Below are 23,762 nucleotides of genomic sequence, written 5' to 3'. Positions count from 1 at the left end.
GTGGATGTGTGGAATGCACTGCCGGCGGCAGTGGTGTAAGCGGATACAATAGGATCCTTAAAGAGCCTCTTAGACAGGTACGTGGAGCTGAGAAAAATAGAGGGCTATGTAGTAGGGAAATTCCAGGCAGTTTCTAGAGTAGGTTGGCACAACATTGTGGGCTGAGGGTCTGTAGCGTGCTGTAGTTTTCTATGTTCTATGTTAATTTGCCGATTGAGTGTGGTGAGAAAGGCAAATGCAATGTTAGCATTCATCTTAAAAAGCAAATCTACAAATGCTGGAAATCCAAGCAACACACACAAACTGCTGGAGGAACTCAGCAGGCTAGGCAGTGTCTATGGAAAAGAGCACAGTCGACAATTCAGGCCAAGACCCTTTGGCAGGACTCTTTGGGGCTCAGTCCGAAACTTCGACTATACTCTTCCATAGATGCTGCCTGGCCTTCTGAATTCCTTCAGCATTTTGTGTGTGTTGATTCATTTCAAGAGGATTAGAACATAGCAGCCAGGATGTAATAAAGCACTGGTGAGGCCTCACTTGGGAGCACTGAGAGCAGTTCTGGGCCCTTTATCTCAAAAAAGATGTGCTGAAACTGGAGAAGATTCAAAGGAGGTTCATGAAAATGATTCCAGGATTGAAATGGCTTCTCATATGAAGAGCATTTGATGGCTCTGGGCCTATATTCACTGGACTTCAGAAAAATGAGCTCATTGAAACCTATCAAATGGTGAAAAGCTTCGATAGAGTCAATGTGTTGAGGGTGTTTCCTATGATGGGAGAGACACAGCTTCAGAATAGAGGGGCATCCTTTTAGAATAGAGATGAGGAATTTCTTTAGCCAAGGAGTGGTGAATCTGTGAAATTCTTTACCACAGGCAGCTGTGGAGGCAAAGTCTTTATGCATATTTAAGGCAGAGATTGATAGCTTCTTGACAGGTCAAGGTATGAGGGATATGGGGAGAAGGCACAGGCATATGAGGAGCATCGTCAATAGCTTTGATCCCAGGGGAGGCTCACAGGGATGATTCCAGAAATAAAGAAGTTAACATATGAGGAGTATCTGGCACCTTTGGGCCTGTACTCACTGGACTTTAAAAGAATATGTGGGGATCTCACTGAAACATACCGAATGGTGAAAGGACTAGACAAGGTGCATGTGGAGAGGGGGAATCCAGAACTAGAGGGCACAGCTTCAAAACTCAGGGTCACCTTTCAGAACAGAAGTAAAGAGGAATTTTTATTTTTTTAGCCAAAGTGCGGTGAATCTTTGGAATGCTCTGCCACGGACTGAGGTGGTGGCTAAATCTGTGGATATATTCAAAGAGGAAGTTGATAATATTCCTGACCAGTCTGGGCTTCAAAGAATATGGTGTGAAGGCAGATGTATGGGGCTGAATGGGATCCAGGGTCAGCCATGATGAAATGGGCTGAATGGCCTAATTCTGCTCCTAGACATATAGTCTTATGGTCTAAGACAGGAGATTGGGGCTAAGAGGAAAACTGGATCAGCCATGATAAAATGGTGGAGGAGACTCAATGGACCAAATGGCCTAATTCTGCTCCTATATGTTATTGTCTTGAACCTACCCACCCCCCATCCTCACCTTCAATGCATGCTCTCTGGTACTAGACATTTGAACCCTGAGAAACAGATACTCCCTTGTTCACTCTATCTATGCCTCTCATTGTCTTACAAAACTCTCAGATCTCTCCTCAACCTCCACCGCTCCAGAGAAAACAACCCAAGTTTATCCTGCCTCTTGTGATAGCCAAGCTGCATTCTTGTAAACTTCTTCTGCACCTTCTCCAAAGTCTCATCATCATTCCTATAGTGAGGCACCAGAACTGTACGCAGTACTCCAGATGTGGCCTAACCAGAGTTCTATAAAGTTGCAACATAACCTCCTGACTTTTGAACTCAATGCCTCGACTAATAAAAGCACGCATTCCAAAAGCCTTCTTCGACCTATGGCCAACTCAACAACTACTGCAGATGCTTACAATGCTTCCCTCAGATTTTTATTGGCTTGCCAGAATAACACCACCAGCTGATTGTAAACGTGGAAGAAACTGTTGAGACAATCAACTAATTTTAATGATTTGTCAACAAGATTTGCTGTTGAACAGAAAGAGGAACTATAAACTCCTGACAGATTATAAGTGCCTAGCAACTGCTTGATATACGCTAACATCTTGGTCAGTTCTCTGGCTTGCATGTGCTAAATGTGTGCATAATGGTCTCGAGTGCATGCTGTTGCACGGGTTTTTTTTTTAAAAGGGTCATTTTCACAGTTCTTCATCCCAACAGTTGCAGATGAGGAGCTAATCGTAGCAAGTAAACACACTGAACTAAAACGTGACCGGCTTCAACCTAACCAAGCTGACAAGTGTTATGCATGACAGCAGAGCAGTTATGTAAAATGTAGTCAGATAGCCCATGTGTAATTTCATTCTCATTACTGAAGTAGGGTCATAACTCAGCTTCAAAGAAATGCATGAAGCAGGAATTTCAGCAGTGGGGTACAGAACTTGAAGGGCATAATCATCACAAAATCCTCACAGTTTAAGGGGGGGTGTGGTGGGTGGGTGAGAGGGAAGGAGAGAGAGACCAGATTAAAAATGTGTCAAATTAGATACTAAGCAGCTGATATCATGAGGCAACACCTTGACAGTATCAGGTCAAATGCCACAATGAAGTCTGGTAAGTATCTGAAATATCTTTCCCTGTCCTCCAGAGTAATTATATAATTTAAAAAATTCTTTCCTTGTTTCTTTATTGATTGATTGAGATGCAGTGCAGAACAGGCCCTTCCGGCCCCTTGAACCATGTCCCATAATCCGCCCATTTAATCCTACAACTAAGCACAGTACAATTTACAGTGACTAATTAACCTACCAACCGGTATATCTTTGGACTGTGGGAAGAAACCCATGTGATCATGAGAACATACAGACTCTTTACAGGCAGCAGGTGGAAATGAACCCAGGTCGCCCGTACTGTAAAGCTTTGTGCTAACCACTATGCTACCATGTCGTCATTATTGTTCCCTGCAGCCCCAGCTGTGATAGAGACCCATCAGCAGTTGAAGTAATGGCCACATCCAGTTTTTGGGATGAAATGCAAATTACCCATAGACTGGGGCTCCCAACCTTCCCCATTAGCTGTAGGATCCGTGGACCGTAGGTTGAGAACCCCTGCCATAAAGGTTAACTGCTGACTCACTCAGTGTTATAGTACTCTCTAAAGACCATTCTTGCTTGGAGATGAGCAACATTCATCCATCTGACTGCACAAGTTCAAGCTCAAGCTAATTTTCTCACCAGCCGTGTGTACACTCTTTTTAGCGGGATGTTGCTGGATCTCAGGGTGATTCACTCTGAGGGAACTATTTGGTCATCCTAGCCAAGAGCACTGCATCAGCATTTACTGAAACAAAATCTGGGGTTTGCCGGCTCTGAATGGCAGAGCAACACATAACCAGCACCCTAAGCACGAAGCGAACAAGGCCAAAGTCCAAACCTATGTCCGCCGTCGTGAGAGGTGGAATGGGTTAGGCTGGCAAACAGGGAGCTGGTGAAGCTGTATACAATGGATGGCAGAAATATTGGTGAACTCCAAACATACTAACTATTGACTTTGGACAATGGCTTACGTGCCACTGGGAGCTAAGGGCCCAAGAGGAAGAACAACTAGGTCAACAGCCGCCCAGGTTCCCAAATCATTCAGTAAATGCTTACACTGGAACAGTGTCTGGCTTCCTCAGAGGGATAAAGTGAGGATGTATAACAGTTGAGGCTAAGTCCCCTCACCTTCAGTATTGGAACGAATCCTCCTTGCAGCATTTGGAGCAAAGTTAACACAACAGGTCTCCGGGAGGACTACAACCTTGTCGTAGGGTTTGGAGGCTTGTGTGCCTCAATGACCCAGGGAGCTATGTTGGCTGGAGTCAGGGCTTTATGCTTTGGCCCTTGGTAGGGTCACCCATGCCAAACAGGTCAAAGGGTAGAGGCCAGACTAAGAGTAGTCCATTGGTCCACCAGGTTCAACTCAGAGCTAACAACCTCGACTGGTAGGAAAAAAATTGTTAAGGAAACAGCAATGAAGAAAACCATCATTGCTGCCTTAAACACCAGTGGCGTAATGGACAGTATGCAAGTAATAAACAGGAAAATGTTAACACCAACAAAGATACACCCTTTAAGACTTTCCTCACTAGCTTTTTTTTTAAATACAAAAGTGAATGATATGTATACATATCCTCATTAACAAGTTAACATGTTCCATTTCATTGCACCCTTCTACTTATTACTAATTAGCATCACCTCCTGCAATCTCTCTCAATTAACTGATTATAGCCTTTTTTAACTTCTTATTCCATGGTGGCTAATGGAATTCACTTTTTTTGTCGTCCCACCAGTTGAATTTTCACCATTAAAAGCTGGTTGAGGTTACATCCCATGGTAAGATACATACTGTAGTATACAAGCAAGGCATTAAATTTGAATTGCCCCTTTGAACCCTAACCAGATGATTGCATGCTTCGACAAACTTGTAGTTGAAGACACCAAAATGAAACTGGTGTTTCAAGTTAAGGAGAATTTTGATGGAGGAACTTAAGTTCAGATAGAGATCCTCTATTGTGGAAAAATGTTCCAAGATGCTTAAATAGAGTAATTTTAAGCAAAAATGTACTTATTTATTTATTGGGATGCAGCTTGGAATAGGCCCTTCTGGCCCTTTGAGCCATGCCACCCAATCTTAGCCTAATCATGGGACAATTTACAGAGACCAATTAATCTACCAACTGTACGTCTTTGGACTATGGGAGGAAACTGTAGCACCCAGAGGAAACCTACGCGGTCACGGGGAGAACATACCAACTCCTTACAGGTAGCGGAGGGAATTGAACCTGTGTCGCTTGTACTGTAAAGTGTTGTGCTAACCACAATGCTACCATGCCATGAATCTTATTTGAAGCCATATTAGTACAGGTTGATGGAACTTGGTAGTTTAAATAGTTTGATGCGGACTAGATGGGCCAAAGGGCCTGTTTCTGTGCTGTACCTTTCTATGACTATCAGATATTAGCAAAAAAAAAGTAAATTGAGATTCACCTGAAGGAAAATCTAAATAGGATTAGCCAGCTGAAAGAGCATAACCAGGAAAATCACGGGTATGGACTACAACTGGAGATCTGGGGGAAGTATAGGGTCATAGAAAATTAAAATAATGAAGACCATAAGATATACGAGCAGAATTAGGCCAATCAGCCCATCAACTTCACTCTGCCATTTGTTACCCCCTCAGTTTTGGAAACCCCCACCAGAAGGAACATCCTCTCCATATCCACCTTATCTAGTCCTTTCAGCATTCGGTAGGTTTCAATGAGAGCACCACGATTCCTTCTAAATTCCATTAAGTATAGGCCCAAAGTTGCCAAACACTCTTATGTTAAACCCTTCATTCCCTGAAACATGCTCGTGAATCTCCTCTGGACTCTCTCCAACGATAATACATCCTGTCTGAGACAAGGGGGCCAAAACTGTTGACAATACAGCCTAACTAGTGTCTTATAAAGCTTCAGCATCACCTCCTTGTTTTTATATTCTATTCCTCTTGAAATAAATGCCAATGTTGTGTTTGTCTTCTTTACCACAGACTCAACCTGTGAATCAACCTTCTGGTAAGTCTTCCATGAGGACTCCCAAGTCCCTTTGCACCTCTGATGTTTGAAATTTCTCCACATTTATATGACAGTCGGTACTATTGCTCCTTTTACCAAAATACATTATCATACATTTCCCAACACTATACTTCATCTGCCACTTTTTTGCCCATTCTTTCAATCTGTCTAAGTCCTGCTGCAATCACATTGCTTCCTCAGCACCACCTACCCCTCCACCTATCTTCATATCATCTGCAAACTTTACCACAAAGCCATCAATTCCACCATCTAAATCACTGACAAACAATGTGAAAAGTAGCAGTCCCAATACTGGCCACTGAATGAAGACAATCAAGAAGCATTTGTTAGTAAGAGTTAAGAATTTTAAAATGAAAACATTTCTGAAAGCAAAGTCGATCAGCAAACTTCACAGCAAAGGGTGACTGGTGCAAGTCTAGTAATATTAGAGCATAAGAAATAGGAGCAGAGACAAGCCATCTGGCCCATTGAGCCTGTTTCACCATTCAGTAAGACCACGGACTTGTCTCCACCTACCTGCCTTTTCCCCATAACTCCTAATTCCCCCACTATGCAAAGATCTATCTAACCGTGCCTTAAATATATTTACCGAGCTAGCCTCCACTGCTTGACTGGACAGAGAATTCCACAGATTCACCACTCTTTGGGAAAAGCAGTTCCTCCTCATCTCCATCTTAAATTTACTCCCCCGAATCTTGAGGATCTGTCTCACCTACCGGTGGAAACAACTCTTCTGCCTCTAACTTATCTATCCCTTTCTTAATTTTATATGTTTCTGTAAGATCTCCTCTCATTCTTCTGAATTCCAGTGAGTACAGTTCCAGGGGACTCGATCTCTCCTCACGGTCTCACCCCCTCATCTCTGGAATCAACACGGTGAACCTCCTCGGCACCGCTGGACTACAGAACTTTGCAGCTTGGCTTACTTTCAGGAGAGTCAGTCACCAAAGGACACACTGAACCAGACACATAACCAGAGGGTCTGTTTTTGACAAACACCACCTGGAATTCATTGCAAGAGCAAGAGGCAAGTTAGAACATAGAACAGTACAGCACAGGAACAGGCCACTTGGTCCTCAATGTTATACCAAACCAGCTAAAAACCAAATTAAAAACCACCAAACACTAATCCCTACTACCTACACCATATCCATATCCCTCCATCTTCCTACCCAAACATCTCTTCAAAGCCTCTTATTAGCTTCTATCACCATACCAGGCAGTGCATTCCAGGGATCCATGACTCCAAGTGGAAAAACTTGCTCTTCACATCCCCTTTGAACCTACTCCCTCTCACCTTCAATGCATGCCCTCTGGTATTAGACATTTCATCCCTGAGAAACAGATACTCTCTCTGCCCACTCTATCTATGCCTCTCATAACCTTGTAAACATCAGATCTCCCCTCAGCCTCCAGTACTCCAGAGAAAAGCAACCCAAGTTTATCAAAGTTGCTGGTGAACGCAGCAGGCAGGCCAGATACGAGAAGACAGGAGGGGGAGGGATGGAGCCAAGAGCTGGACAGGTGATAGGCAAAAGGGATACAAGAGGATCATGGGACAGGAGGTCCGGGAAGAAAGATGGGGGGGGGGGGACCCAGAGGATGGGCAAGGGGTATATTCAAAGGGACAGAGGGAGAAAAAGGAGAGTGAGAGAAAGAATGTGTGTATAAAAATAAGTAACAGATGGGGTACGAGGGGGTGGTGGGGCATTAGCGGAAGTTAGAGAAGTCGATGTTCATGCCATCAGGTTGGAGGCTACCCAGACGGAATATAAGGTGTTGCTCCTCCAACCTGAGTGTGGCTTCATCTTTACAGTAGAGGAGGCCGTGGATAGACATGTCAGAATGGGAATGGGATGTGGAATTAAAATGTGTGGCCACTGGGAGATCCTGCTTTCTCTGGCGGACAGAGCGTAGGTGTTCAGCAAAGCGGTCTCCCAGTCTGCGTCGGGTCTCGCCAATATATAAATGGCCACATCGGGAGCACCGGACGCAGTATCCTCTCGTATCCCTTTTGCCAATCACCTGTCCAGCTCTTGGCTCCATCCCTCCCCCTCCTGTCTTCTCCTATCATTTTGGATCTCCCCCTCCAACTTTCAAATCCTTTACTCACTCCTCCTTCAGTTAGTCCTGACGAAGGGTCTTGGCCTGAAACGTCGACTGCACCTCTTCCTAGAGATGCTGCCTGGCCTGCTGCGTTCACCAGCAACTTTGATGTGTGTTGCTTGAATTTCCAGCATCTGCAGAATTCCTGTTGTTGTCCAAGTTTATCAAGCTTCTCGTGATACCACATGCCCTCTAAACCAGGCAGCATCCCAGTAAATCTCATCTGCACCCTCTCCAAAGCCTCAACATCCTTCCTGTAGTGGGATCACCAGAACTGTATGCAATTCTCTAGATGTGGCCGTACCAAGTTTTATAAATTTGCACCATAACCTCATTTTGAACTCAATGCCTCCACCAATAAAAGCAAGCATTCCATAAGCATTCTTAACGACCTTATCAATCAGTGTAGCCACTTTCAATGAGCTATGGCCTTGGACCTCAGTATCTCTCTGCTCAGCAACACTTAACAGGGTACTGTCTCCTTGCACCTGCCCTACCAAGGTGCAACACCTCACATTTATCTGGGCTAAACACTATCTGCCGTTTCTCTGAACATAACTGTAACAATTTTAATACAGGACTATATAAATCAGTTAAAGTAAATGCCATGTATATTAAGACTATAAGATATAGGAGCAGAAGTAGGCCATTCAGCCCTTCCGAGTCTGCTCCGCCATTCAATCATGGGCAAATCCAATTCTTCCAGTCATACCCACAACCTTGCCTTCACCCCATACCCTTTGATGCCCTGGCTAATCAAGAACCTATCAATCTCTCCCTTAAATATACCTAATGACCTGGCCTCCAAAGCCCCTCAAGGCAACAAATTCCACAGATTTACCACCCTCTGACTAAAGTAACTTCTCTGCATCTCAGTTCTAAATGGACGTCCTTCAATCCTGAAATTGTGCCCTCTTAGAACATAGAAAACCTACAACACAATACAGGCCCTTCAGTCCACAAAGTTGTGCCGAACACATCCCTACCTTAGAAATTACTAGGCTTACCTACAGCCCTCTATTTTTCTAAGCGCCATGTACCTATTTAAAAGTCTCTTAAAAGACCCCATCATATCCGCCTCCACCACCGTTCCCTGCAGCCCATTCCACGCACTCACCACTCTGAGTAAAAAACTTACCCCTGATCTCCTCTGTACCTACTCCCCAGCACCTTAAACCTGTGTCCTCTAGTGGCAACCATTTCAGACCTGGGAAAAAGCCTCTGATTATCCACACGATCAATGCCTCTCATCATCTTGTACACCTCTATCAGATCACCTCTCATCCTCCATCGCTCCAAGCAGAAAAGGCCGAGTTCACTCAACCTGTTCTAATAAGGCATGCTCCCCAATTCAGGCAACATCATTGTTAACTCTTGTCCTGGATTCCCCTACCATGGGAAATAACTTTGCCATATTGAAACTGTTCAGGTCTTTTAACATTCAGAATGTTTCTATGAGATCCCCCCTCATTTTCCTGATCTCCGGGGAATACAGCCCAAGAGCTGCCAGACGTTCCTCATACGGTAACCGTCTCATTCCTGGAATCATTCTTGTAAATCTTCTCTGAACCCTCTCCAATGTAAATATATTCTTTCTAAAATAAGGAGCCCAAAACTGCACCCAATACTCCAAGTGTGCTCTCACGAGTGCCTTACAGAGCTTCATCATCACATCCCTGCTCATATATTCTATACTTCTAGAAATGAATGCCAACATTGCATTCACCTTCTTCACAATTGACTCAACCTGGAAGTTAACTTTTAGGGTATCCTGCACAAGGACCCCCGGATACCTTTGCATCTCTGCATTTTGAATTGTCTTCCCATCTATAGTCTGCCTGTTTATTTCTTCCATCAAAGTGCATGACTATACACTTTCCAACATTGTATTTCATTTGCCACCTCTTTGCCCATTCCCCTAAACTATCTAAGTCTCTCTGTTTCCTCAACACTACCCACTCCTCCACCTATCTTTGTATCATCTGCAAATTTAACCACAAATCCATTAATACCGTAGTCCAAAACATCATAAAAAGCAGCGGTCCCAACAGCAACCCCAGTGGAACTCCACTGGTAACCGGCAGCCAGCTAGAATAGGATCCCTTTATTCCCACTCTCCGTTTTCTGCCGACCAGCCAATGCTCCACCCATGCTAGTAACTTCCCTGTAATTCCATGGGCTCTTATCTTGCAAAGCAGCCTCATGTGTGGCACCTTGTCAAAGGGCTATGAAAATCCAAGTACACCACATCTACTGCATCTCCTTTGTCTACCCTGCTTGTAATTGCCTCAAAGAATTGCAGTAGGTTTGTCAGGCAGGATTTTCCTTTCCGGAAACCATGCTGGCTTTGGCCTATCTTGTCATGTGCCTCCAGGTACTCCGTAATGTCATCTTAACAATCGATTCCAACAACTTCCCAACCACTGATGTCAGGCTATAGTTTCCTTTCTGCTGCCTCCCACCCTTCTTAAATAGGGGAATAACATTTGCAATTTTCTAGTCATCTGGTACAATGTCAGAATCTATTGATTCTTGAAAGATCATTGTTAGTGCCTCCGCAGTCTCTCCAGCTACTTCCTTCAGAACCCGAGGGTGCATTCCATCAGGTCCAGGAGATTTATCCACCCTCAGACCATTAAGCTTCCTGAACACCTTCACAGTCATTAATTCTCACTGCAAAAATTTCACTTCCCTGACACTTCTGAATGTCTGGTATACTGCAGACGTCTTCCACTGTGAAGACTGATGCAAAATACGCATTCAGTTCCTCTGTCATCTCTGTATCTCCTATTACAATATCTCCAACGTCATTTTGTATTGGTCCTCTATCTACCCTCAACTCTCTTTACCCTTTATATACTTAAAAAAGCTTTTAGTCTCTTCTTTGACATTCTACAAACACTCTCTCTTGAGGTTCAGTACTGACCTGGTTTTCCAATCCACTTTCATGTTAAAATCCCCAATGATTATCATGACATTGCCTTTCCAATACACCTTTTCTATCTTCTGTTGTAATTTGTAATCCACATCTCGACTGCTGTTTGGAGGCCTGTATACAACTGCCATTAGGGTCCTTTTACCCTTGCCATTTCTTAACTCAACCCATAGAGACCTTCCACCTTCTAATCCAATGTCATCTCTTTCTAACGATTTAATATTATTTCTTTTACACCACCCCCTCTGCCTACTAACCTATCTTTCCAATACACTGTATATCTTTGGACGTTCAGCTCCCAATGGCAGCCATCCTTTAGCTAAGTTTCAGAGAAGGCCAGAACTTCATACTTGCCGATCTGTAGCTGAATTTCAAGATCGTCCATTTTATTCCTGATGCTGTGTGCATTCGAATATAACACTTTCAGTCCAGTATTTGTTACTTTCTGTTTTAACTGCACCACGCCTCTATTGCCTGTTACTCATTCCACTGGCTGTGATTAAGCCTCATCTCCTGCCTGTTCTTTCTATAATCTCTGTTGCATGCTTTGATTTATTTCTGCTTTTCCCTTCCTCAACCCTATCACTCTGCTTCCCATCCCCCTGCCAAATTAGTTTAAACCCTCCCTAATGTACCAGCTAGGATATTGGACCCCTTTCAGGTGTAACCCGTCCTTTTTGGGTCATACCTCCCCCAGCAGAGGGCCCAATGATCCAGGAAACTGAAGCCCTGCCCCTACACCAGTCTCTCAGCCACACACATTAATATGCCTGATCGTGCTATCCTTGCATTCATTAGCACGTGGCACAGGCAGCAATCCTGAGATTACTATCCCAGAGGTCCTGCTTTTCAAATTCCTACGTAACTCCCTGAATTCTCTCTTCAGGACTTCCTCCCTTTTTCTACCTATGTCACTGGTACCAACATGTGGTGCTCTCTACTATCTGAGCTCTTCCCTTCGCTTCCCTGACCATCACCCACTTATCTAACTCCCGCAGCCTTGCAGTGACTAACTCCCTGTAGCTCCTCGCTATCTCCTGTTCACTCTCGCTAATAAGCTGTAGGTCATTGAACCGCAGTTCCAGATCCCTAACACAGTCTCTCAGCAGCTGCATCTCGGTACACCTGGCGCAGATGTGGCCATCTGGGAGATTGGAAGATTCCCAGGATTCCCACATCCGACACCCAGAGCAAAATACTAACCCTACCAACATGCTCTCTATTCCTCAAAAAAATGCAAAGGAAAACCAAAAATATTAATATAAAGGAAAAATTCACAAAGCTAAGGCGAAAGAATCAGGGAGTGGAACACTTTGAAACAGTTGGCAGAGGTGTCGTAAGCCAATTGGTCTACTTCAGCGTGCGATATGCCAAGTAGGCAAGGGAGCTCAAACTCTGGCTCTGTTTGTGGTGTCAAGTGTAAACAAGTAGCTCTTAAGAGTTAAGAAAAAAAGCTACATTTACGTCTCCTAATTAGTGCATGAGCAATCAGCTTGTCCCAATTGCAGAGGGTGCAGATTGGGGACACATTAACAGCACTGCAATTAAGGAAGTACAGGGGACCATCAAACTGTGCCTCAGTTGCAGACGGAAAGGAAAAAAAACTCCATTGCAGACTGCTCAACTGCACCTCGAAAATTTCCATCTAATGTGGAAACATTCTTCCTCCTTGAAACTCTTCAAGTACAGAAACTCTCTTCTAATATCACAGTTGAGTTGTACCCACCCACAAGTATTTGGAGTTCAATTAAACAGTTTTACGTACCACACCATCTTCATCTATTCCTTCATCTTCGTCTGACTCATCATCTGTAATTGGTTCTGAAGAGCCATAGTCTCTGAGCATTTGGGTTATTCCAGAATCGGGCAAGAACACCGCCAGACAAATTGGTGTGTAGCCATTGTACATCTGGGCATGAACATCTGCTCCCCTCTTTAGTAAGAGTCTGACGATGTGAGGATTCTGCTTTTCTACTCCCAAATGTAATGCAGTCCGACCTGCACATTTCTCCTACAGACAGAAATTGAAGTTTAAATATCCCATAGGTTTCCCTTTACAAAAAAAATACACCTTCTGACTTCATGTTATTGTCACTGGTTTATTTTGCAGGGGAGGGGTTGGGGGTTTGATGTTCTAGCACTGTTTTCCGGGTAGATAATCTGGTAATTTTTGTGCGAGGGAGGAGCTTGTGGGGGGCGGGTTGGGGTTTGATAGTTTTTGTTTCTTTTTCCCCTTTTGTGTGATGGGGGAGGGGGTTGTCTTTTCTTTCAATGACTCCATGGTTTTTCAGTATCTGGAGAAGACGAATCTCAGAGTTGTATTCTACATACATACTTTGATAATAAAATGAACCTTTGAACCTTTAATTTCATCAGTAAGATGATCATTTCTGTTCATGCTCCACACCCCAAAAACAGAGTGACACAGGGAAGCAACAAGTCATCCTAACTGTCACTTAATTAGAGATACAGCACAGATCAGGCCCTTCCAGCCCGACACGCCGTGCTGCTCAGCAACTCGCCTAAGCACAGGACAATTCACAATGACCAATTAACCTACTAAGTACAAGACCATAAGACGCAGGAGCAGAATTAGGCCATTCAGCCTATCGAGTCTGCCCCGCTATTCCATTGTGGCTGATCCCTGATCCTACTCAGCCTGCCATCTCGCCATAACCTTTGATGTCCTGACCAATCAGCAAACAATTTTTGCTTTAAATATATCCATGGTTCTGGCCTCCACAGCTGTCTGTGACAGACCATTCCACAGATTCACTACTCTCTGTCTAAAATTTCCTCCTTATCTCTGTTCTAAGGATTGCCCCTCAATTTTGAGGCTGTGTCCTCTAGATCGGAGCACCTCCACCAAAGGAAACATCCTCTCCACACCCACTTTATCTAGTCCTTTCAATATTCAGGTTTTAGTCAGATACCCCGCCCCTCCCCTGCGTTTTTTACTAAATTCCAGTGAGTACAGGTCTAAAGCTGCCAAACACTCCTCATATGTTAACCCCATCATTCCTGCAATCATCCTCATAAACTTCCTTTGAACTCTCTCCAATGGCAACACATCCATTCTGAGATATGGGGCCCCAAAAACTGCTGACAATACTCTGTGACTAGTGTCTTATAAAGCCTCAGCATTATCTCCTTACCAACAGAGCCATACCACCACCTACACCTTCTTGCCTGTCCTTTCCATGCAAAGTATAAGCTCCCAACTATGACCTTCTTTCAGCCACGACTCAGTGATGCCCACAACGTCATACTGACCAATGGCTAACTGCACCACTAGTAGGTCTTTAGGACTGTGGGAGGAAACCCACACAACCATGGAGAGAATGTCCAACACTGCAATTGAACTCTGTTGCCCCGAGCTGTAATAGCATCTTGCAAACCAATACTTTAGCGTGGTGCTCCTATAGCCAGAAACAGTTGATATTTTGTGCGTTGAAAATCCTAAACATCGGAGAATAACTAATGGTTTCTGGACTACCTTAATGACCATTAGGAGGCATATTTGAACAAGTACTGCTGCTACTTTTTGGGCATTTCCAGGAATTAAGCTCAGGATGGGGTATAGGAACAAAGCACAAAGAAAAAAAATCTATTAAATATTCTGCTAGCGGTAACAGCTACTGAGAACTGTTAATTACCCTGAATCCCACACCAATGATTTCACTTTAAGGAGTTTTTTATCCTGTTATTTCATATTCTCGTTATTTATTGCTATTTATTTATATTTGCACTTGAACAGATTGCCCTCTACATTCTGGTTGATCTTTCATTGATCCTGTTACAGTTACTATTCTGTAGATTTGCTGAGTAAGCCCACAAGAAAACAAATCTCAGGTGGTATGTAGTGACATACAAGTATTCTGATAATAAACTTTACTTTGACTCTGAAGGCAAACAGCTCTGAGGTCAGAAGATCCAATTTGGCAGAACATGAATATCCATTGCAATTGCAAGGAACACTGCCCAAAGCATGGACACCTGTGCTCTTCTTTGTGAAATGAGATGGGATATCTAATGCCTGTCTGAAGGTGGCATACAGAGCCTTTAGTTAGTCTCAGAGGGGGACACGTTCTGGTCCAGACTTGCACTCTGCAGTCTGCTCACGGGACACCGCAGTGAGACTGCAGTGAACAGCACACCCACACTCACAGCTGAGCAAGGGGACCTGTGGGAGGGGAGAAAACTAGATAAAAGACAAAATCATTCAAAAAAAAATGGGCCAGTCCCCTCCCCCTCAGACTACAGCAAAAGCAATAAAGATTATTTGATCATCCTCCCCACCCCCATTGACCCTGCAGTGCCTTGCATCTTAAACTGTTTCAGAGATTTTTTAGAGAACTTGCCTTTGCATTAACGTCCTGTTCAAACTGCAGAAGATACTCCACTATCTTAACATCATTAAGTATTACTGCCAAGTGGAGGGGCGTTAAACCTGAGGGAAAAGGGAGAAACATTAAAATGCAAGGAACAGACATCAGCAATAAGCCATTTGGTGCCAATCAGCAGACGACCTGTTCCCCTCATTACATTTATCACATGCTTTTCCTTTGATTTCTATCTGGTTCTTGCACACATCACCTTTTCCTTTTCAGTTCAATGTTCTTCAGCATTCCTGGAGGCACCACTTCCTAACAGGGTGATGTCCTGAGGTTAGGTGTGAATGTTCCCAAGGGTTGCAAACCATTCTCTCCGTTGATATCCAATGATACGCACTGGAGATCTGATAAAGAGGAACCCCAAACACTTTACCATTCACCAATGTTCCTATTTATTTCTTGTTTTTTGATATCCTTGATATGCTTTTTGTGTCCTTGAGCAAGGAACTTAATCACACATTGCTCCGCAACGACACTGGTGCCAAGCTGTATGGGTCCTAATGCCCTTCCCTTGGGCAATATCGGTATCGTGGAGAGGGGAGACTTGCAGCATGGGCAGCTGCTTGTCTTCCATACAACCTTGCCCAGGCCTGCGCCCTGGAGAGTGAAGACTTTCCAGGCGCAGATCCATGGTCTCACAAGACTAACGGATGATATCCCTACCAGTGGCATGGGGGGTGGGGAGATAGAGATTTACCCTATCATAGTCATACATCTATCAGGTCACACCTCGACCCTTATTGTGATTTGTGATACACTGCAGTATAGGTCCTTCTGGCCCTTCATGCCATGTCGCCCACGAACCCCTGATTTAACCCCAGCCTAATCACAGGACAATTTAGAATGAATCTTTGGGATGTGGGAGGAAACCGGAGCACCCGGAGGAAACACACATAGTCACGAAGAAAACATACAAACTCTTCATTGAATTTGGGACATTTGTACTGTAAAGCATTGTGCTAACCACACTACCATGCCGCCCACGTTGAACACAGTGCGGAGAAGACCCTTCAAGCAACCTCAAATTTAATCCTAGCCTGGTCACAGGACAATTTCTTTGGACTGTGGAAGAAAACCAGAGCAAACGGAGGAAATCATGTAGTCAAAGGGAGAACGTACAAACAAATTACAGACAGCGGCAAGGTCTGCAGGATCTAATTCAGTCCAGGTGCTGAGTTAATTAACATAATTCAATTTGGAAATGCCCTAAGAGGACCTCCACCTTGTCGTAGGGTTTGGAGGCTTCTGTGTCTCAATGACCTGGCGAGCAATGCTGGCTGTGTAAGGGCCTTGTGCTTTGGTTCTTGGTCAACCAGCCCAAACCAGATCAAAGGGTAGACCCCAGAGTGTCTACTAGTCCTTCAGGTTTGGGGGTTCAGCTCAGGGACAACAACCCTGATTGTCAAAACAAAACTGTTACCGAAATAGCAATTTAAATAAACTTCATCGCTGCCCTAAACACAAGCAACGTAACAGACAATAAGCTCGGAAATGAAACTTTGCGTATGAGGAGTAACTTCTTTAGGCAGAGGGTGGTGTATCTGTGGAATTCACTGCCGCAGATGGTTGTGGAGGGAAAGTCCTTGGTGATATTTAAAGCAGAGGTTGATAAGTTCTTGATAAATAAGGGCATCAAAAGTTACAGGCAGAAGGCAAGAGAATGGGGTTGAGTTGGGTGGAGCAGAATTAAGCCATTTGGACAATGTCTGGTATTGTTTGCAACTTTGAGAAATAGGTCATTGGGGTAACTTGACTTTTGATGAATATCTACTCCAAGAGTGAGAGTGACTAAGGACAAGATGGTCTGAAATTTGTGTGTGTGAGCTATTTAATCAAAGCAGTAGAATCTGTGGCTTGAAGGAGGTGGATAATTGCTTTATACTATGCAACTCTAGCAGTAATTGAAGAATCGTCCTATATAGCAGTTTATAAATATTGTTTGCAAGGTAACACAGCAGTTAGTGTGACACTATTACAGCCAGCAACCCAGCTTCAATTCTTGCCACTCTGTCTACAAGGAATTTGTGCATTCTCCCTGTGACCAGGTGCTCCAGTTTCCTCCCACATGCCAGGTCAGGGCTGTAAGCTGTAGACATGTAATACTGGCGCAAGACATATGACAATACTTGCAAACTGCCCCAGCATAAAGATGTACTATATTGCCTATTGACACAATGCATTTCACTGTATGCTTCAATATATATGTGACAAATAAAGGTAATCTTACCTAATCCAATTGTGTTGGAAACCACAATTTATTTTAAAAATAATACTTTTTAAGGTTTGTACTTTTTAGACTACTTTGTGTATTTTTCACACTCACTGGCAGAAAGCCGTATAGCAGCTAAACTAACAGTTTATCACCCTCCTCATTTTTCATCGGCTAAGTATTAGCACATTACCCAAGTGATGCAGCTGTTTTAATTATGTAGTCTATTAACTAGCTTATCTCTATCTAAGGAATCTTTATCTTATTTATATGTAATGCCCTGGTTAAGATTTCAACTGCTATGTTGTAGGTATTTCATTTTAGAAGTTTCTGCAAACACTGCGTGTCCTGCTGATAGAATGTTTTCGTTTCGGCCAAAACCCTACTGCTCAAATTAGGAATGTTGTGTCAGCCAATCAGGATGGTGGAATTGGGAGTAAGTTCTAGAGAGAGTGGGACAGAGAGAGATTTCTGTGAGGGACAGTAGTCTGGTTTGCGGGGACTTTTTTTGGTGGGAGTTGTGGAGAGGACAGGAGCAAAAGTGCTGCAGAATGCCTTGGGAAGCAGAGTCCCAGTTACAAATGGTTTGTGAAGATGAATGGCTCCAAGGAGGAAGGGTCAATACCAGAAAGGCATCGAACAAACTGTACACATTGGACTGGTTTAATTGTAACGGGCCCTTATATTATTTTTTTCTTTTCTTTTTCCTACTGTTTGATAATGTTGAAATCTGTAAATACACTTTCTTTGTAATTTTTTGCTGTGCATTATCTGTTATTTCTGGCTGACTGACAATTGTGTATGGGCAGCATTTACACAGCATTCGCTCAAATCGAGGTGCTTTAATCGGAACATCACAACGTTCCTGTTTGGTTGAACCCCTAATCATACCGACCCTAGATGCATCTTGTTTATCAAAGATGGTCTTCTTGCTGCAGAGTCATGTGGCTGTTAGCAGAGCTGGCTAACGAGCCAAGTTGGTATACAAGCCTGGTGAGAGGGTTACCTATAAAAGCAACAGATTTTTCAGAAGCGCCATCTTTTCTTTCTTTACTGTTTTTTTCTTCACATCCATACTCCTCTTAGTATTGTTTCTCAGCTTTTTATTTAGTTTGTTCAGTATTTGTAGGCTTGTTTGTACTCTAAAATAAACTGAAATCTTGGAATTAAGACTGCTCATCAGTCCTGACTCCTGGAAGAACCCCGAGGATCAGAAAATAAACAGAGATCTGGTAAGAGGTTTGGGTTCCTCTCTACGAGTTAAATGCACAGTCATCAACATGCCCTAAAGCAACCACCTCACCCTGCGGTGTGGGAAGGACAGTGGCGACCTACAGATTTTGTCTTTAAACGATGAACCAACAAGTGAAAACACCACTGTTAAGGTTGAATTTAATTAGAAATTAGAACCTCTTCAGACACCAAAGTTTTCCCGCCTGGTAACCAAACCTAGTCAGAAATTTTTGAAAGTAAACATTAAATCTCAGAGCCTTTACCTTGGTAGTTATAGAAATGCAGCTGCTGTTTGAACTCTGAAGGGTCCACCAAACTGGAATAATGTAGGTCACTGGAATGGTGAAACAGGAGTGCCTGGACACAGGCAAGTGCCATCTCCTTGCAAGCGAGGTGTAAGGCAGTGTTCCCATCCTTCTCTTGCAGCAAGAGGCTCGCTCCAGCAGCTGTCAACTTCTTTATAAAATCTGGTCGCTCAAGGATCACTGCCAAATGCAATGCCGTCTGAAAGAGATGAGGAGTGTGGGAAGGAAGGAGGGAGGTTTTTTTTTGAAACTATTGCATGGGAAATGGAAGCAGAGTTTGTACTTTCATTGAGAAAAACAACTGATGTGCTGGCGACAAGGAAAGTTCTAAGTAAATCTCTGAATGACACAAAACCAAAGTAATTATTTCCGTCCGCACTCTCAGTACCTGCTTCATGTTGTTTTGCAGGTTGAGAAAATCCGTACCCTTGATATAGTAGAGAAGGCGCTCCAGCAGGCAATCTTCTTCATGAATTATGGTCAGGTGCAGTATCCTTTTAAAACAAAATTCCAGACATTAGCTGACCATCCTTAGGTGGCCACAGTTTGAGAATGGTTAAATACAGCTCTTCTCCAGAGGACCACAACCTTGTCATAGGGTTTGGAGGCTTGCGTACCTCAATAACCTGGACAGCTATGTCGGCTCGCGTCAGGGCTTTACACTCTGGTTCTTGGTAAGGTCACCCATGCCAAACTGGTCAAAGTTAGAGGACAGACTGCGTGGTCCACTGGTTCTACAGGTTCGGGGGTTCAGCTCAGGGCTAGCAGCCCTGACTGATCAAACAACACTGTTCTGGAAACAGCAATGAAGCAGTCTTCTACATCTGAGTGTGACGGTATTCCTGAGACTCCACCAAGAACTTGTATGACTGACAGCAGTGAAAACCAAGGAGGCTACTGACATGATGAAGGAAGCCCTGAACACCAACAGAGATGGAGTACCTTCATTGCTGCCCTGAACAGCAGCGGTGGCAAGTAAATATAGCTTAGTGTGGATAGTGTGCGAGACAGCAAGAGATCAAGGATGGGCGGGGAGGGGTGGGAAGAATAGTAGAAAGAGCCAGTGAGAGAGAAGCAGAGAACAGATTAGATATAGGCAGAATGTGCCCAAGAGAGAAGCTAAAAACTGCTCCCCTAGTTCCAGACACCTTATACACAGTGAAAAGTGAGAAAGAAGATGGTGGTGAGAGAGACAGAGCTCAACTCTAGTAGATAGTTCATTACTAGGATTTCTGCACCAAACTAACAGATTGTTCCTCTCAGCAACTTGTTAATTGGGTGGAAATCTTGCCACTTCTTTAGTGTTTGTTGTTTTTTTTTACACAATTCTGAGTTGCTCACTTGGTGTTCAACTCAGTATGGATGGAAAGCATGCAAGCAGCCAGCCAGATTCGAGCCTAGGACCACTCGCCTTGAAGTCAGATGGAATTGTCAGTCCAGCTCCCTCCAGAAAAAGTCGCCAAATCAAAAAGCACAAACTAGAACAGAGTCAATTTATGCACATTGCTGTTAAAGCAGGGCAGCAATCAAGCAAATTAAATGCTGTAAAACTCATGTGAAGAAAAAGAAAGTACGGATTCATATTCAAGTTTCTGAACTCCTCTTCTTAGACATCTGGTGAATAACATGACTGATTTGGAAACTACGGCAGCAGAATAAAGTAGGGCAGACGCCTCTTGAGAATGAAGCTGGTATTTAATCGCTTTTGAATCAGATTTACTCAATGCTCTTAGAAATCTCCACTTAAGGTAAAAGCATTTCAGTTATGTCAGGGGGGGGGAGGAGAAAGAGGCCCATTTGCAGCAGGGGTTACCATGGGCCCCTACCATTAACAGAGGGGTCTGTGGATCCCAGACTGGGAAACCCTGAGCTACAGTCTTTTGTCTCTATCTGGATCAATCACAGGGACTTAATACCATAATTAGAAGCTGTAAACACGAGGAAATCTGCAGATGCTGGAATTTCAAGCAACACACATAAAAGTTGCTGGTGAACGCAGCAGGCCAGACAGCATCTCTAGGAAGAGGTACAGTCGAAGTTTCAGGCCGAGACCCTTCGTCAGGACTAACTGAAAGAGCCAGTAAGAGATTTGAAAGTGGGAGGGGGAGGGGGCCCAGAGAAAGCAGGATCTCCCAGTGTCCACGCATTTTAATTCCACGTCCCAATCCCATTCTGATATGTCAATCCACGGCCTCCTCTACTGTAAAGATGAAGCCACACTCAGGTTGGAGGAACAATATCTCATATTCCGTCTGGGTAGCCTCCAACCTGATGGCATGAACATTGACTTCTCTAACTTCCATTAATGCCCCACCTCCCCCTCATACCCCATCCGTTATTGCCCATCCTCTGGGCTTCCCCCCTCCCCCTTTCTTTCTCCCTAGGCCTCCTGTCCCATGATCCTCTCATATCCCTTTTGCCAATCAACTGTCCAGCTCTTGGCTCCATCCCTCCCCCTCCTGTCTTCTCCCATCATTTTGGATCTTCCCCTCCCCCTCCCACTTTCAAATCTCTTACTAGCTCTTCTTTCAGTTACAGGTGTCCCCTGCTTTTCGAACGTTCGCTTTACAAAACCTCACTGTTATGAAAGACCTACATTAGTTACCTGTTTTCGCTAACAGAAGGTGTTTTCATTGTTACGAAGAAAGGCAGCGCGTGAAAAAAGCAGCTCGCGATAAAAAAGCAGCGCACGATATAAGGCAGCGTGCCCCGAGCAGCCGCTCTCCCCGGGATTCGGAACGGCTTTCTAGCCGGCATTGCTTAAACACATGCCTATGAGCATCCATTAGCAAGATGAGTTCTAAGGTATCGGAAAAGCCTAGAAGAGCTCGTAAGGGTGTTACACTTAGCGTAAAACTAGACATAATTAAGCATTTCGATCATGGTGCATGAAGTAAGGACAAAGTGAGTTTGGCTTGTGGAAGCTGATGAAGATGATGTTGAAGAGGTTTTGGCATCCCATGACCAAGAACTGATAGATGAAGATTTGAGGCATTTGGAAGAGGAAAGGATAACAATCGAAACCGAATTCAGTAGCGAAAGTGAAGTCATCCAGGAACGGAACGTGAAGCAAATGCGTGAGATTTTCGCTGTAATGATAAAGTACAACTTTAATTTTGAAAGGGTACGTCGGTTTAGGGGATATTTGCAGGATGGTTTGAGTGCTTACAAAGAACTGTACGATAGAAAAATGCACGAGGCTCAGCAGTCAAGCAAGCCTTGCATATCAGCCACAGCAGACGACGAACCTCAACCTTCAACATCAAGGCAGGCAGTCACAGGAGAAGATGAGCTGTCTGCCCTAATGGAAACAGATGAAGATGAGATGACACCTCATCTCAGTGTCCCACCACCCCAACCCCAGGCTGCGGACAGTTACCAATTCGCGGAGAATGCAGCAATTGCCGGGAGGCACACAGCACATCTTTATGAAAAAAGCCGAAATGAACATGCTAATTAATTAGCTGCCGCCCAGCACATAATTGTCAGCCCAGATCAGAGGGGATTGCGTTCGGCTTTTTTCTTAAAGATGTGCTGTGTGCCTCCCAGATACCACTGTACCCCTGCATGCTTTGCGGATCGGTATCCGTCGGTGGCCCAGAGGGTGGGGGCCACTGCACCACCCAAATTCCGATGACTCAGCCTACCACACCATCATTAGTGTGCTCGGTGCTGTCTTCCCGATTCCCGTAAGTGATACTACACTGTACATACATCATTTCTACTTTATATAGGCTATGTATTTTTACATATTATTTGGTATGATTTGGCAGCTTTATAGCTTAAAGGTTACTGGAGGGAGTGTTTTTGCCAACAGCGCTTGCGTGACGTTTCCTGCCAAGAGCGCTTGCGTGAGATTTTCGCTACGGAGAACAGTGCCGGCAATGATTGTGGGAAAGTATTTCTACTTTATGTAGGCTGTGTATTTATCATATCATTCCTGCTTTTACTATATGTTACTGTTATTTTAGGTTTTATGTGTTATTTGGCATGATTTGGTAGGTTATTTTTGCGTCTGCAAACGCTCACAAAATTTTCCCATATAAATAACTGGTAATTGCTTCTTCACTTTACGACATTCCGGCTTACAAACTGTTTCATAGGAATGCTCTACGGATGGTGGATGAAACCTGTGGTCCTGATGAAGGGTCTCGGCCCAAAACGTCGACTGTACCTCTTCCTAAAGATGCTGCCTGGCCTGCTGTGTTCACCAACAACTTTTATGTGTGTTATTAGAAGCTGTATAAAGGTTAACTCCAGTCCTTCAATGCATTTAAAAGAAGTACTTTAAGTCAGCAGTCTGTGCAGTCAACAGTCAAAAGCCGTATTTGCTATCACACCCTTAGCAACAACTTCTATTTGCACAGGGGCCCATGACAGACAACTTAGCACAATAATTCACAAGGACACCTATTCTGAAAAGTAAAGGAAGAGAAGACAGAATTAAGGGACTTGATAAACACGTGAGATTCTGCAGATGCTGATAATCTTGAGCAACAGACAAAATGCTAGAAAACTCAACAAGTCATACAGTTTCTATGAGGGGAATGAAACATAGAAAAACTACAGCACAATACTGGCCCTTCGGCCCACAAAGCTGTGCCAAACATGTCCCTACCTTACAACTACCTAGGCTTTACCCATAGCCCTTATTTTTCTAAGCTCCATGTAGCCATCCAGGAGTCTCTTAAAAGACCCTATTGTTTCCGTCTCCGCTGCCAGCAGCCCACTCCCCACACTCACCACTCTCTGTAAAAAAAAACTTAGCCCTGACATCTCCTCTGTACCTACTTCCAAGCACCTTAAAGGTATGCCCTCTCCTGCTAACCATTTCAGCCCTAGGGAAAAGCCTCTGACTATCCACACGATTAATGC

At 44.0% G+C, this 23,762-nt stretch overlaps 1 protein-coding gene across 1 annotated transcript in view; it reads right to left on the bottom strand.

Moving 5' to 3' along the window:
- The window catches only part of LOC134354562 (NF-kappa-B inhibitor beta-like), a 56,066-nt gene that overhangs the window by 17,537 nt on the left and 14,767 nt on the right, over positions 1 to 23,762 (bottom strand). The window contains exons 2-5 of the mRNA XM_063063486.1: positions 19,276 to 19,381; positions 18,846 to 19,086; positions 15,108 to 15,196; positions 12,512 to 12,757 (exon numbers count right to left, since the gene is read on the bottom strand). Coding sequence (XP_062919556.1) covers positions 12,512 to 12,757; positions 15,108 to 15,196; positions 18,846 to 19,086; positions 19,276 to 19,381 — 682 coding nt within the window. The remainder of the gene's footprint in view (positions 1 to 12,511; positions 12,758 to 15,107; positions 15,197 to 18,845; positions 19,087 to 19,275; positions 19,382 to 23,762) is intronic.

The sequence above is a fragment of the Mobula hypostoma genome, chromosome 12 (genome assembly GCF_963921235.1).
Source record: "Mobula hypostoma chromosome 12, sMobHyp1.1, whole genome shotgun sequence".
Classification (NCBI taxonomy): domain Eukaryota; kingdom Metazoa; phylum Chordata; class Chondrichthyes; order Myliobatiformes; family Myliobatidae; genus Mobula; species Mobula hypostoma.
The sequence above is the reverse complement of the archived record's forward strand: the minus strand, read 5'-3'. Positions and strand labels throughout refer to the sequence as shown.